The following is a 14,527-nucleotide window of genomic DNA, read 5'->3' as shown; positions in this document are numbered from 1 at the left end:
TAGCACCATAAATTTCATCCCTGGCCTTTCTTAGTACTGTATCCTGGAATAGATAACATCCTTCCCTGGGGATTTGATTGCTTTGAGGCCTTTAAGCCTATGTTGAATCCCTGGGCTGGATTTTCTCAATGGGGAGCTTTTGGAGGCGGGACTCCCAATTGTCGGGTTTTAGTCCCGCCTCCATCGACTTGTGGCCAACCCACGCTATTTTCCCTTGTTCAGCCCGCCCAGCGGGCTTAGCAGACCAATTCAGGGAAAGCCGGTTACAGGTGACGTCAGCGAGTGACGTTTCATCTGTCAAGAGCTTTTGACAGGTAAAATGTCAGCGTTTGACGGCTCTGTGAAGCTGTTAAACACTGACAATCTGTCCTCCAAGTTGAATCCTTCCACTCAGGCTCAGTTAGAGATGTCTCCTGAGCAGAAAGCAGAAGGCTGCAGCTTTTGACAGTTCAGCAGGCTCGAGGGGCCAAATGGCCTACTCCTGCTCCTATCTTCTATGTTTCTATATTTCTATTAATAATTAAATAAGAAAGTGAAATGCACTTCACAAATTCTGCAGAAAAGAGTGACAGGCACCACTGGGAAGAATACTAAACCTCCGAAGCATATCAAAAAGATTATCAAAGGGCTAAGAAGAACCTAGATAGCTGCAGATGCTTAACACAACAGCAAGAAATTCTGTCATAGCAAGAAGACAATTAGGAGGAGTTGAGAACCTTAAAGGATGCTCATGGGGATGAAAGTTAGCATGAGCATGGAATAGTTAACATATTCAATGATTAGTTCCTTGAAATCCTCTCATTCTTCTAAACTCCAGCGAATATAAGTCCAATCGAACCAATCTCTCCTCATACGTCATTCCTGCCATCCCAGGTATCAGTCTGGTGAATCTTCGCTGCACTCTCTCCATGGCAAGAACATCCTTCCTCAGATAAGGCAACCAAAACTGCACACAATACTCAAGGTGTGGTCTCACCAAGGTCCTGTACAACTGCAGCAAGACATCCTTGCTCCTGTACTTGAATCCTCTCGCTATGAAGGCCAACGTACCATTTGCCTTCTTAACCACCTGCTGCACCTGCATGCTTACCTTCAGCGACTGGTGCACAAGGACATCCAGGTCTCGTTGCACTTCCCCTTCTCCCAATCTATTGCCATTCAGATAATAATCTGCCTTCCTGTTTTTGCAACCAAAGTGGGTAACCTCACAGTTATCCACATTAGACTGCATCTGCCATGCATCTGCCCAATCACCCAACCTATCCAAATCACACTAGAGTTTCTCGGCATCCTCCTCACAGCTCACACGCCCACCCAGATTTGTGTCGTCTGCAAACTTGGAGATATTACATCTAGTTCCCTCGTCTAGATCATTAATATATATTGTGAATAGCTGGGGTCCTAGCACCGATCCCTGCGGTATCCCACCAGTCACTGCCTGCCACTCGGAAAAAGACCCGTTTATTCCAACTCTTTGCTTCCTGTCTGCCAACCAGTTCTCTATCCAAGTCAGTACCTTACCCCCAATCCCATTTGCTTTAACTTTACAAGCTAATCTCTTATGCGGGGCCTTATCGCAAGCCTTCTGAAAGTCCAAATACACCACATCCACTGGTTCTCCCTTATCTATTCTACCAGTTACATCCTCAAAAAATTCCAGTCGATTAGTCAAGCACGATTTACCTTTTGTAAATCCATGTTGACTTTGTCCGATCCTGTCACTGTTTTCCAAGTGCTCTGCTATTACATCTTTTATAATGGACTCTAGCATTTTCCCCACTACCGATGTCAGGCTTACCCGTATAATTCCCTGTTTTCTCTCTACCACCTTTTTTGAATAGTGGGGTTACATTAGCTACCCTCCAATCCATGGGAACTGTTCCAGAGTCTATAGAATTTTGGAAGATGACCAGCAATGCATCTACTATTTCTAGGGCCACTTCCTTAAGTACCCTGGGATATAGATTATCAGGCCCTGGGGATTTATCAGCCTTCAATTCCATCAATTTCCCTAACACCATTTCCCTACAAATACTGATTTCATTCAGTTCCTCCCTCTCATTAGACCCCATGTTCCCTGACATCTCTGGGAGGTTATTTGTGTCCTCTTTTGTGAAGACAGAACCAAAGTATGCATTTAATTGGTCTGCCATTTCACTTTGATTATCTTGCTGATCCATTTAGGGTCATGGTTTTTGATGCTACACTTGCTAATCTTAGGTTCGTACTTGTCTTGCATGCCTTTCAAGGTATTCAATAATTCTCGACAGAGGCATCAATCTGTTATAGTTCCCCCTTATACCCTTGTAATCGGCCTTTTTAAAATTGTATACCTGGGTGTTGGTCCTCCGCAGTGTTGAATCTCAACTCATATAAAACTTAAATCATGTTATGGTCACTATCACAAAGAGGGACAAAGCTTTCCATTTTCTGTATGTTGTTAAGGCCACTTACGATCATGGATTCCAGTCTATTGCAATCCAATTACTAATTTAGATTCTAAAGCACTAGAGCAGCGGTTCCCAACTTGTGGTCCGCGAGGATACTGCGGATGGTCCGTGAAAAAAAATTATGATAATGTAATAATAATATAATCACGTGTACCTCGTATGTATCATATTTCCTGGTCCGCAAAAGCTTTTGATGATGATGTAGTGGTCCGCATAAAAGAAAAGGTTGGGAACCACTGCACTAGAGCATTCCTGGTCATTTTGTACATATTGTAATCAAAATTCACAAGATAATAGCTAACAAAAGAATGTATTGTTAAAATAATAATATAATTAAAGCATCAGAGAGAGTGAAAGAGAGAAAGAGCAAAATCAACTGCTACCTTAACTTTATCAAACCCACTGCAGCAACTTGGCCCAATACTATGATTTAACTCACATGAGATCTGGATGGAGCATATTGATTAGTTTTCAATAGGTGATTGGTTACTTACTGCAGCCGTCTTCATCACTATGGTCTCCACAGTCATTGTCCCCATCACACTGCCACTGAGCTGGGATGCAGGTACATTCACCAAATGCACTCACTGCGCATGTGAAATGATTTCTGCCGCACGAGCATTCAGTACTTCCTGATCCTGTCACACCTGCACAGACATCAAAACAACACTTGTGAATCCTATGGAAGACCGTCAAAAGATAAAACTGCAGCAAAGTACCAGAAGCGGTTACTGCTTAGAGATAAATTCATTATCAGGTCCTTCGGCATATGGGAGTAAGAACAGAAGAAATAGGAGCAGGAGTTAGCCTTCGAGCCTGCTCTGCCATTCAATAAGATCATGGCTGATCTGCGACCTCAACTCCACTTTCCTGCCTGATCCCCATATCCCTGGATTCCCCTGAACTACTGCTTGTGTGGAGGATAAATACCAATACGGACTGGTTGCTCTTGAACAGCCTGTTTCCATGTTGTAATTTCTATGTAAGAATCAGCTGCCAGTTAAAATAAAACTTTCCATTTTCAAATGTGTACAAGAATCAGTCAGAAATAGCAACCAACAGCAAGCAAACTTTAAAACGTACCCACCTGCAAAATCCAGCTTTATATTCACACAATAAGCTTCTTTACAGGAAGGTTCAAATAGACAGGCTCCCTTGCACGCTCATTAGAATAATTTGAATACTAACATTATGGTTTTATTACAATCCATGTGTCGGCCCAGAAGAGGTAAAAAATGGGCTGGGATTAAACCAGACATATTGCTACCTAACTCCTGTATGCCAGGCGGATGCCACCCCCAATGTATTCTGGCTTTTTGAACTAAGTTGTAGGCGCTGCTCTGAAAGTTGGAAAGTTTCAAATGCTTCCGCTGACCAAAAAGAAAACTGCCTCTTTGAAAGATTTTTTTTTTACCCATAATAGCAACAAACAAATACTTTAACAACAATTAAATTCTGCTACCAGTAGTGCGGCTGTCAATTGTTACACAGGCCTGACAACATGAAAATAATACGTCTGTTTAAACCTACTGGATATGGCAAAATCCCACTACACAACAACTGGCAGCGGATAGCAGTCTGCATAGATTAACATGTCATCTCAAATTAGCTGATATCAGGATACAAGTGAAGTAGTTTCGAACAAATAAAAAAATGTGTGTATGTAACAAGAATGGCTACACCAGTACCCATTAGCTCTTCAGAAAATTGGGAACAATTTATCAAATCTGGATTGTAACGAGAATGTGCCCATTTCACTCTATTTAGAATGAATTGCAGGATCTGACCCTTAGTCTGAAATATAATCATTTAAAGTCTATACTCGGCCGACAGCCTCACCCTGTCCCGACTTCTGAAACCACTGAAGAATGACAAAAAGGCTTCAAAGTAGCAGGACCATATACAGTAAGCCATTTTCCTGAGCCTAACTCTGATATCTCCTGAAAGTTATGACAGAAAGTTGACATTTCAAGCAATCTCGAACAACATTGCTGATAGCTTTCACATTTATAGCATAGAATCTTCATTGAAAAAGAAAGGAGTATCTTATAAAGCAAATGTGCTCCAGATTTCTCTAAAGCTATTCATTATTTTGGTTCTGCTACTGTTTAGGAAATGTTTCCAACAGGAAATTAAATGGACACAGTCTTTAATCTCAAAGACAATCTAATACAAACTACTGTAATTATGGTTTCACTATGGGCTGTCACAGCTTTTAAAGAAATGACAAAAGATTTATTTTTCTTCCAGTCACATAGTACATGTGTTCCTCCCATTGCATCTCAGTTCTATCCAATTACTTAGCAATAAAACTGAAAGACAAATATCACAGACTTAACTTAATACTATGTTGCGCTAGATCATTTTAACTTGTCAAATGGAGAAGAAAGCTAAACGCAGTCCGTTCCTGCTGTCAGCCGCACTGTGTTCACAAATTAAGCGTTGTCGGGATGAATTCTTTACAGTTCAGTTTACACAGCTCTTACCAATGCTGCTGTACACAAGATAGTAATGAGTATTTATGAACAAGATGCTGAAGCTGAAGTTAGTTAAAATTTATTACACCATCTGACTATAGGACTTTGCATTTCATCAGCTTGCTTATTTCATTACAGGACAGAAATTTCCCTTCATTTAAAAACAATTTGTATCATTATACAACTCCCAATTTTCTCTGTTTAATTATTGTGAATGTTTCTTATCTGTACAGTTCACTTACTCAAATCACTTGTTGCACTGAATTAGCACATCTATCAAGTGTTACTCATTTTATTTGAAAACATGACCTATTTTGATGTTTGTCATTCTTCAAATCCATCTGGTTCACTAGAATCATAGAAATTTACAGCACAGAAGGAGACCATTCGTTCCATCGTGTCTGTGCCGGCCGAAAAAGAGCTATCCAGCCTAATCCCGCTTTCCAGCTCTTGTTCCATAGCCTTGTAGGTTACGGCATATCCAAGTACTTTTTAAATGTGATGAGGGTTCCTGCCTCTACCGCCCTTTCAGGCAGTGAGTTCCAGACCCCCACCACCCTCTGGGTGAAAAAAGTTCTCCTCAACTCCCCTCTAATCCTTCTACCCATTATTTTAAATCTATGCTCCCTGGTTATTGACCTCTCTGCTAAGGGAAATAGGTCCTTCCTATCCACTCTATCTAGGCCCCTCATAATTTTATACATCTTAATTAAGTCTCCCCTCAGCCTCCTCTGTTCCAAAGAAAACAACACAACCTATCCAATCTTTCCTTATAATTAAAATTCCCCAGTCCTGACCGCATTCTCGTAAATCTCCTCTGTACCCTCTCTAGTGCAATCACATCTTTCCTGTATTGTGGTGACCAGAACTGTATGCAATACTCTAGCTGTGGCCTAACTAGTGTTTTATACAGTTCAAGCATAACCTTCCTACTCTTATATTCTATACCTCAACTAATAAAGGAAAGCATCCAATGTGCCTTAACAACCTTATCTACCTGTCCTGCTACCTTTAGGAATCCGTGGACCTGCACTCTAAGGTCCCTCTGTTCCTCTACACCTCTCAGTATCCTATCATTTATAGTGTATTTCCTTACCTCGTTAGCCCTCCCCCAGTGTATTGCCTCACACTTCTCCGGATTGAATTCCATTTGCCATTTTCTGCCCACCTGACCAGTCCATTGATACCTTCCTGCAGTCTACAGTTTCCTTCTTCACTATCAACCACACGGCCAATTTTTGTATCATCTGCAAACTTCTTAATCACGCCCCCTACATTGAAGTCTAAATCATTGATATATACCACAAAAAAGCAAAGGACCTTGTACTGAGCCCTGCGGAACCCCACTGGAAACAGCCTTCCAGTCACAAAAACACCCGTCCAACCATTCCTGCCACTGAGCCAATTTTGCATCCAACTTACTACTTTACCTTGGAATCCGTGGGCTTTTACTTTTCTGACCAGTCTGCCATGTGGGACCTTGTCAGAAGCCTTGCTAAAATCCATGTAGACTACATCAAATACGCTACTCTCATTGACCCTCCTTGTTACCTCCTCAAAAAATTCAATCAAGTTAGTCAGACACAACCTTCCCTTAACAAATCAATGCTGACTGTCTTTTATTAATCCATGCCTTTCTAAATGATTAATACTGCCCCTCAGAATTTTTTCCAATAATTTGCCACCGAGGTCAGGCTGACTGGCGTGTAATTACTCTATCTTATCTCTTTCTCCCTTTTGTACACTATTCGTCTATAAATAAAGCCAATGATATGTCCTTTGGAGAAGGAAAACTGCCGTCCTTACCCAGTCTGGCCTATATGTGACTCCAGACCCATAGTAATGTGATTGACTCTTAATTGCCCTTGGAAATGGCCCAGCCACTCCATTGTTTCAAGGCAGCGGCTCAAGATCACCTTTTCAAGGGCAATTAGGGATGGTCAATAAATGCTGGCATTGCCAGCGACGCCCATGTCCCGTGACTGAGTAAAAGAAAACTCTTAAAAAATAAACACCCAAATGGAGGAAGATTTGCTCTGTGCTCCAGTCAAATTGTAAACCTAATATTCAGAGGAAATCCCCTCCTCCCCAATATGTTTAAACAGGTTTGCAATCTGTCTCACTCTTCTTCATCCTAAATCTCACTGCTAACATTTCCCCAATGTTGACAGCTCTGGAATTAGATATAAATTATGTTACAGCAGTCTCACAGTTCCCATGCAATGTCAGCACCATGCTGTTATTAAGCAGGTAAACAATATGACAGCCTAGCTGACATAAATATAGATCAGTTACACTATACATCTAGCTTTGCTGTGAAGCAGTTTCCGGGTCTCCGTGACACAAGCTGGGTAACATAATGGCAACCAGTGCAAAGCAAACCTTTTAAACTTGGAAAGAGCCTAGGTCCTTTAAGTTTCTAATATTAGAAAATAGCCAAATGTCCCATTAGCCCTTTTCTAATGTCACCAATAATTGCTGTGACTATAGAAAGCAGGGCAGTATAAGTTAGTGTTGTCTCTCCACACTGACCAGAGAAATTTTAAAAAAACTGCTAAGAAAAAATTCACAATTAAATGGACTGAGGAACAAACAGGGGATGGAGGGCATTGAGGACAACTGGAGTGCCCCCATTGCCATGTCAATTGAAACCAGCTAGTTAGTCAGCACAGTCCTGTCCCTTTCTCTCTACATACTTCAGTGCAGTCCTCTTCCCCTTATTCTGTTCATGTGTAATCTCTCAGTTCTGATGAAAGATCCATAATTAAACTGTGACTCGTTCCTTCTCTCCGCAGATGCTGCCTGATCTGCTGAGTAGTTCCAGCATTTTCTGCTTATGTTCCACTGTGAGAAGAATTTGATTGTTGCTCCCCAAGTAAAATGAAAGAAATTGTATTATAAAAACTGTGTGTTCTTTCTAAAGCAGTAAGCAACAGGTAAAAAGAGATCTGATGGTGTATGTTACCGCCAAGTACAATACAGTAGCAGCAGATAACTTGAGTAGGAGTTGAGGTTATCCAAACATCGGTCTTCTTAGCCAATTTAATGAGAGGGAGTAAGTCATCTTTTTACAGCAAGGGCAATATAATGTGTCAAGTTTAATCCAGTCAGCAACCAGTCAAGATAAGGATCTTATTGTGCTATACAATGGCATAGATGGCCATGAACAGGTTTGAAGACTGGGCAAAGTGCACCTTGTGATACAGTATAGTCTCCAATTACACTCTTCAGACATAGTTGTTCAACTATTTTCTTTGAAATCGTATATATATATATATTCTCCAGCCATAAACATAACTACAATGTCACTTCAGATTTATTCTATTCAAAGTTTATAGAGAAGTAAGCAACATGTAAAAGGGAGATCTGATGGTGCATATTATTACTGAGTAATTGAGATTTTGTGGTGTTTAACTCCTTTCAATTGATCAGTACAGTTAGCTACATTTTGAAACAACTAAAATTAAAATTTGCTTTTAAGTAATTTTCCACTATCAGGAAAACTGACTGCCAGATGTAAAAGCTGCACTGTCAACTTTACCAGAAAATCTGACCTCATTGGCCTCATTTACTATTTGTAAATTAATAAGAGTTTTTTGATGCTTATGAGAAAACCTCCCATTTAGAATAGTATTAAGCATTGAAGGAAGCTAATTCAAACCTGGTTGACACAAAACCCTGTCACTCTCCTACGCTGATCAACATACCATAGCACAGAATGAGAACGAGCCAGTTAAGCTGATCCTATTTGGCTCAAGGAACAAATAAACTAGGGAATAGAATGACTTTGTTAAGTCTGTGTGTCCCAGTTATGCTTATTATAAATCACTGGACACAGACCACAAGAATAACTTTAACAGGTCTTTACTATTCGGAGGTCAGGGCTGAACTGCCCAGCAATTCCCTACACAACGTTTATATACCGGTGTGGTCACCACCGGTATTACAGTATACAGCAGCCAAGAGAAAGTAGTACATCTCTTAAGGTAGTTCTCTTAAGGTGGAACAGGTTACATACACCACAATCCTCCCTTTTTAGCTTAACAGTTATATCCCCATTTAACATAACATAATAACATATAGATATATATATATACAACTTCATGCAAAACAGTTCAAAGATTCAGTCTCTGAGGAGGCCTCCTGATTCGAGTTGGATAACGCCTTTCAGGGGTCTCTGATTCTCGTTGCTGGGGTGACTCATCTAGTTGATCTCTTATGGATTGGACATCATCCTCAGGTACATTCACTTCTGAGGTAGATGCTTCAGGTTCACTAACTTCTTCCACGGTTGTCTCTGCCGTAACCATGGGTTCGACCCTTGTTCTCGATTCTACCAGTTGGTCAGCATGACGCCATATTACATTTTCACCAATATCTACCGTGTACATCAGGGGTCCTTGTCTGGCCCGAATTGTTCCAGATTGCCATTTCTCGTTTTTATAGTCCCGGGCTAACACTGGTTGTCCTATTTCGAAACTCCGAGTGGTCTTGTTATTTATATGCTGGAACTGTTTGTTTTCAACTTCCCTCCGCACATTTGGTTTTAACAAGTCCAACCTGGATCGCAACCTCCTGTTATAGAACATCATGGCAGGACTTTGGTTTGTCACTGCATGAGTGGCGTTTCGATATGCCAGTAGGAATTTGTCCACCTTGTGTTGTAGTGGAATCTGATCTTCGCTCATGGCCTTTATTGCTTTTTTGAACGTTTGTACAAATCTCTCGGCCAACCCGTTTGTAGCCGGATGATATGGGGCAGAGGTATAATGTTTCACCCCATTCTTCTTCATGAATTTCTGGAATTCTTCTGACACGAACTGCGGTCCGTTGTCTGAACATATTTGCTCTGGCAATCCATTTCTTGCAAATATCGTTCTTAGCACCGCGATCGTCTTTTCCGAGGTAGTGGTAGTCATCTTAATCACTTCTGGCCATTTAGAATGTGCGTCCACCGCAATTAAAAACATGGAGTCCATGAATGGACCAGCAAAGTCAATATGTACACGTTGCCATGGGGTTGAAGGCCATTCCCATGGATGCAGCGGTGCAATCTGAGGTGCATTTTGCACTTTTTGGCACCCTGAGCAGCTTTTCGTCAGATCCTCTATCTGTTGGTTGATACCCGGCCACCACACATAGGGCTGAAAATTCAGTAGGGTTAGCGCCCATTTTGCGGCGCTAGAGGGCCTAGCGCCGCAATGATAGCCGTTTCTGAAATTCACTTCGGCGCTGCCATCGGCGTTAGCCGGTTGCGCTGCGCCAGCACCGATGACGTCATCGGTGTGCGCAGCGTCCCGGTTGCCGTGGCAACGCGCCCGAACGCCGAAATTCAGTTGCGGCCGCCTCGCCCGTGGCAGCCGCAACTAAGACTCTGGCAACCGAGTCTTACACAAGTTAGCGCCGGCGCATTAAGGTCGCGCGGCGGCCGGCCGCTTTCCCGCCGGCCGCCTGCCCGCACCTCCCTCCCCGGACTCCTCCACCCCCCCCCCCCGCGGAACAGATGCATCTGGCCTGCAAGCCCGGCACTTGTCCGAGGTGCCGGGCTCATTTTTGAAAAAATCAAATGGCCAGCGATCGGGTGAAGGCAGCGCCTCCTTAACGGGAGGAGGAGGCCTGCACTTCCCCAGCCTGCCGCACCGCATCGGGTGCCGCAGCGCCGGATTAGCGCCGCAATGCAGCACTCAGCGCCCATTGGGAGGCACTCACGCCCGCCAGTAGCGCCGGCAGCCGTCTGGGTGCGGCGCTACTGAATTTTTGGCGCGCGCAAGGGAATTAGCGCCGGCGCTAAATTTCCGGCGCTAAAGCCCTGGCGCGGCGTCAACTCAATTTCTAGGCCATAAGCCCTAGCAAGGCTTTTCATCTTGACTCCCCCCAGATGACCTTCATGCAGTTCCTTTAGAACTCTCTCGCTTAACTTAGGAGGAATAATCACCCTTGTTCCATACATCAATGTTCCTTGACAGACGGACAGCTGTTCTCGTCTTGCTGAGAATGCCGGTAACAGTGGATCACCATGTGCTGGCCATCCCTTCACTGTCACTTCGTAGACCCGGGACAGTGTCGGGTCGTTCCTGGTTTCTCTTTCAATACTTGCATTGGTGACTGGTAAACATTCGATGATGGTCGAGTGAAATAACTCAACAGGGTCAACCGTCGGTGCCTCCTCCTCTGTAGGTAGTGGCAGGCGCGACAGCCCATCAGCATTACCATGCTGCTTTGTATCTTTGAATTCAATCTGATATTGATGTGCCCCTAGGAAAAGGGACCATCTCTGGAGTCTCTGTGCTGTCATCACCGAAACACCCTTCTTAGGGTTAAAAATGGATACCAACGGCTGGTGGTCTGTCAGAAGCGTAAACTTTTGGCCCTGCAGGTAATGATTAAACTTCTTTACTCCCCACACAAGGCTGAGAGCCTCCCTATCTATCTGAGCATAGTTGCGCTCAGCGGAGGTCAATGATCTGGATGCGAACGCAACTGGCCTCTCCAGGCCATTTGGCAACTTGTGTGAGAGTACTGCCCCAATACCATATGGAGAAGCATCACAAGCCAAACGAATAGGCAGCGTTGGGTTGAAGTGAGCCAACACTTCCTCTGAGGTGATCAATGCCTTGCTTTTGCGAAAGGCCCTCTTACAGTCCTCGCTCCACTTCCATGGTACTCCCTTCTGCAAAAGAACGTTCAGCGGGTGCAGCACCGTGGATAAATTTGGCAGAAACTTATGGTAATAGTTAATCAACCCTAGGAACGACCTCAACTGGGATACATTATCCGGAGCGGGAGCCTTCACAACAGCTTCAATCTTGTCAGGAGACTTATGAAGCCCCTCCTGGTCAATGACATGACCACAGTACGAGATCCGCTTCTGAAAGAACTCACATTTCTGGCGATTAACTCGAAGTCCATATTCTTTCAATCTGGTGAGCACCAGTTCCAAATTTGCAAGGCGTTCCTCGTCATCATCTCCTGTAATCAGAATATCGTCCAGGTAACATTGTGTGCCTGGAATTCCCTGTAATACCAGCTCCATGGCCCTCTGCCAAATTGCTGGAGCCGATGCCACTCCAAAAACCAGTCTATTATACCGGTACAAGCCTCTATGCGTGTTGATCGTGAGATACTGGCGTGACTCTTCCTCAACTTCCATCTATAAGTACGCCTGCGCCAGGTCTATCTTGGTGAAGTGTTTACCGCCAGACAACGAAGCGAAGATACCCTCAATCCGCGGAAGCGGATACTGCACCGTGTGAAGCACCGGATTAACAATGATCTTGAAATCTCCACAGATGCGAACCTTCCCCGGTTCCCCCGGCTTGTTGCTCGATGAACGCTTCATGACGGGGACAATGGGCGTGGCCCACTCACTCCAGTCTACCTTAGACAGTACTCCTGAACGTTCTAGCCCTTCCAGCTCAGCTTCCACAGCAGGTCGTATCGCATAAGGTACCGGTCTGGCTTTGAAAAATTTCGGGTTTGCATGTTCTTCAACCTTGATGTTTGCCGTAATTCCTCTCAGTGTTCCCAGTCCCTGTTGGAACACCTCTTTAGCATCGTCCAATATTCTGGACAATCGTTTAGGTTTGACATCTTTTTTACCGGAATCTACCGTTAGTGCTTTTAAGGAATGCCAGTCCATATTTATTTTCCTAATCCACTCCCGTCCCAGTAGTGGTGGACCTCCCTCAGGTAGCACATATAAGTCCATTCCTCGGCTTTCTTTGCCCTTGTGGACCACCTTTACCTCTATCTTCCCGATGGGGTATACTCTTTGCCCCGTGTATGTTTTCAATACAATCTCCGTATCCCGTAGGGGAATATGTGGGAATAACCTTTTGTAATCTTGCTTATTCATGGCCGTCAATGCCGATCCAGTGTCCAATTCCATCTTCACTTGGACTCCTGCTATCTGAAGTGTGACCCAGATTGTTTGGAGGTCTGCTTCATTACCAACATTGTGTACTCTTAGACTACCCAGTTCATTACTGCTGGAGTCTGAATTTGACTTCTGTTCGTTCGAACTGTTCTCTGTCACCTTGTGTACCTTTCTGTACTTTTCCTGCGGTGACTTTTTGTTGCTGGTCTTCTTTCCTGACCGGCATACTTTAGCTATGTGACCAAGCCTGCCACATTTTCTGCATTCCTGATTTTTGAACCAGCACTGGTTCTGATCGTGCGTTGTCTTTCCACAACGATAACATTTTACTGTACCCAAGACCATTTGATTGGTGCTGAGTTCCGCTGACCATAGCTGCATTTCCGCAGTGCCTCTTGCTGCAGCTTCGTGCGATGCTGCAATAGTGACAGCTTTATCAAGCGTAAGATCATTCTCCTCAAGCAGTCGCTTTTGTGTTCCTTCTTTTAACAATCCACACACAAATTTATCTCTCAGCGCATCTGCTAGTCCTGTTCCAAACTGACAGTACTTAGATAGCTTACGCAGTTCAATTAAAAATTCAGCGTTGCTTTCGTCTTTCAGCTGCATTCTTCTGTAAAATTTAAATCGTTCTGCTATCATCAGCGGCGTGGGGTTTAAATGATTTTTCAGGACAGTAACAATATTCGCGAAAGTCTGATCCGCCGGTTTATCTGGTGACAGAAGGTGCTTCAATAGCCCGTATGTCTTCGCACCCATTGAGCTTAATAAGGTTAGTGCTTTCTCATCATCTGGTGCCTTATTTGCTTTACAATAAACTTCCATGCGTTCTACATACGTGGTCCAATCTTCGATATCGCTATCAAAGGTATTAATGTTCCCATGTTTAGGCATCCTTGCAAGTTTTTAAATTTTTCTTTTTCTCAAAATGGCGGCTTCCCGCGCTTGTCTTCTTCCCCCGCCTACTAAAATGGCGGCTTCCCGTGCTTGGCGGTCTTTCCTGCGCTCGTCTTCTTCCCCCGCCAACTACAATGGCAGATTCCCGCATTTGCCTTCTTCCCCCGCTGGCTGCAATGGCGATTGCCGTGCTGCTGCCGTTCTCGCCTCCCCAGCGGTTCTCAATTCCCCGACGCTGCTTTTACTCCCCCGCGGTTCCCGTGGGCATTCACGCTTCCCCTGCTGTTGCGCCTCTCAGCCCCGCATGCAGCCCGGTCCTTTACACCGGCTGCGTTTGAGTTCTCCGCGGCTCTCGTGCCTTAAGCTGCCCCAGTCGCTGCGCCTCTCGGCCTCGATTGCAGCCCGGCCCTTTTCACCGGCCGTGGTCGAGTTCTCCGCCCTTTTTCCACCGTTTTCCCTCCCCCACTCCACAGTCAACGCGGCCGACTTTCTGCTCGTGTCGCTGATCGGCTTACCCACCACCGTGGTAGAAGGGATGATCACTGCCTGTCGCTGATGGAGGGCTTCGTGGTCAGAATTTTTCTTTTTAACCCGGGTTCTTGATGCCTCCCGTGCGATGGTGCTCAGCAGGATGATGAGGGCGGATGCCTCTTCTCGACGCCCGTTCTGAGGACGAAGCTGCCTTGGATGTAAAACTGCCGCAGGGTAAGATCGGACTCGTCGCCACTGCTAAGTCTGTGTGTCCCAGTTATGCTTATTATAAATCACTGGACACAGACCACAAGAATAACTTTAACAGGTCTTTACTATTTGGACGTCAGGGCTGA

At 44.3% G+C, this 14,527-nt stretch overlaps 1 protein-coding gene across 1 annotated transcript in view; it reads right to left on the bottom strand.

Annotated features, from left to right (window-relative positions):
- lrp4 (low density lipoprotein receptor-related protein 4) overlaps nucleotides 1-14,527 on the bottom strand; it is a 512,348-nt gene that overhangs the window by 272,253 nt on the left and 225,568 nt on the right. The window contains exon 2 of the mRNA XM_086008096.1: nucleotides 2,945-3,097. Within this exon, the coding sequence (XP_085864222.1) occupies nucleotides 2,945-3,097 (153 nt within the window). The remainder of the gene's footprint in view (nucleotides 1-2,944; nucleotides 3,098-14,527) is intronic.

This window comes from Somniosus microcephalus, chromosome 15 (assembly GCF_052327205.1).
Source record: "Somniosus microcephalus isolate GS21.2 chromosome 15, FLI_Smic_1.0, whole genome shotgun sequence".
Taxonomy (NCBI): Eukaryota; Metazoa; Chordata; class Chondrichthyes; order Squaliformes; family Somniosidae; genus Somniosus; species Somniosus microcephalus.
Note: the sequence above shows the minus strand (reverse complement) of the source record. Positions and strands in the feature narration are given on the sequence as shown.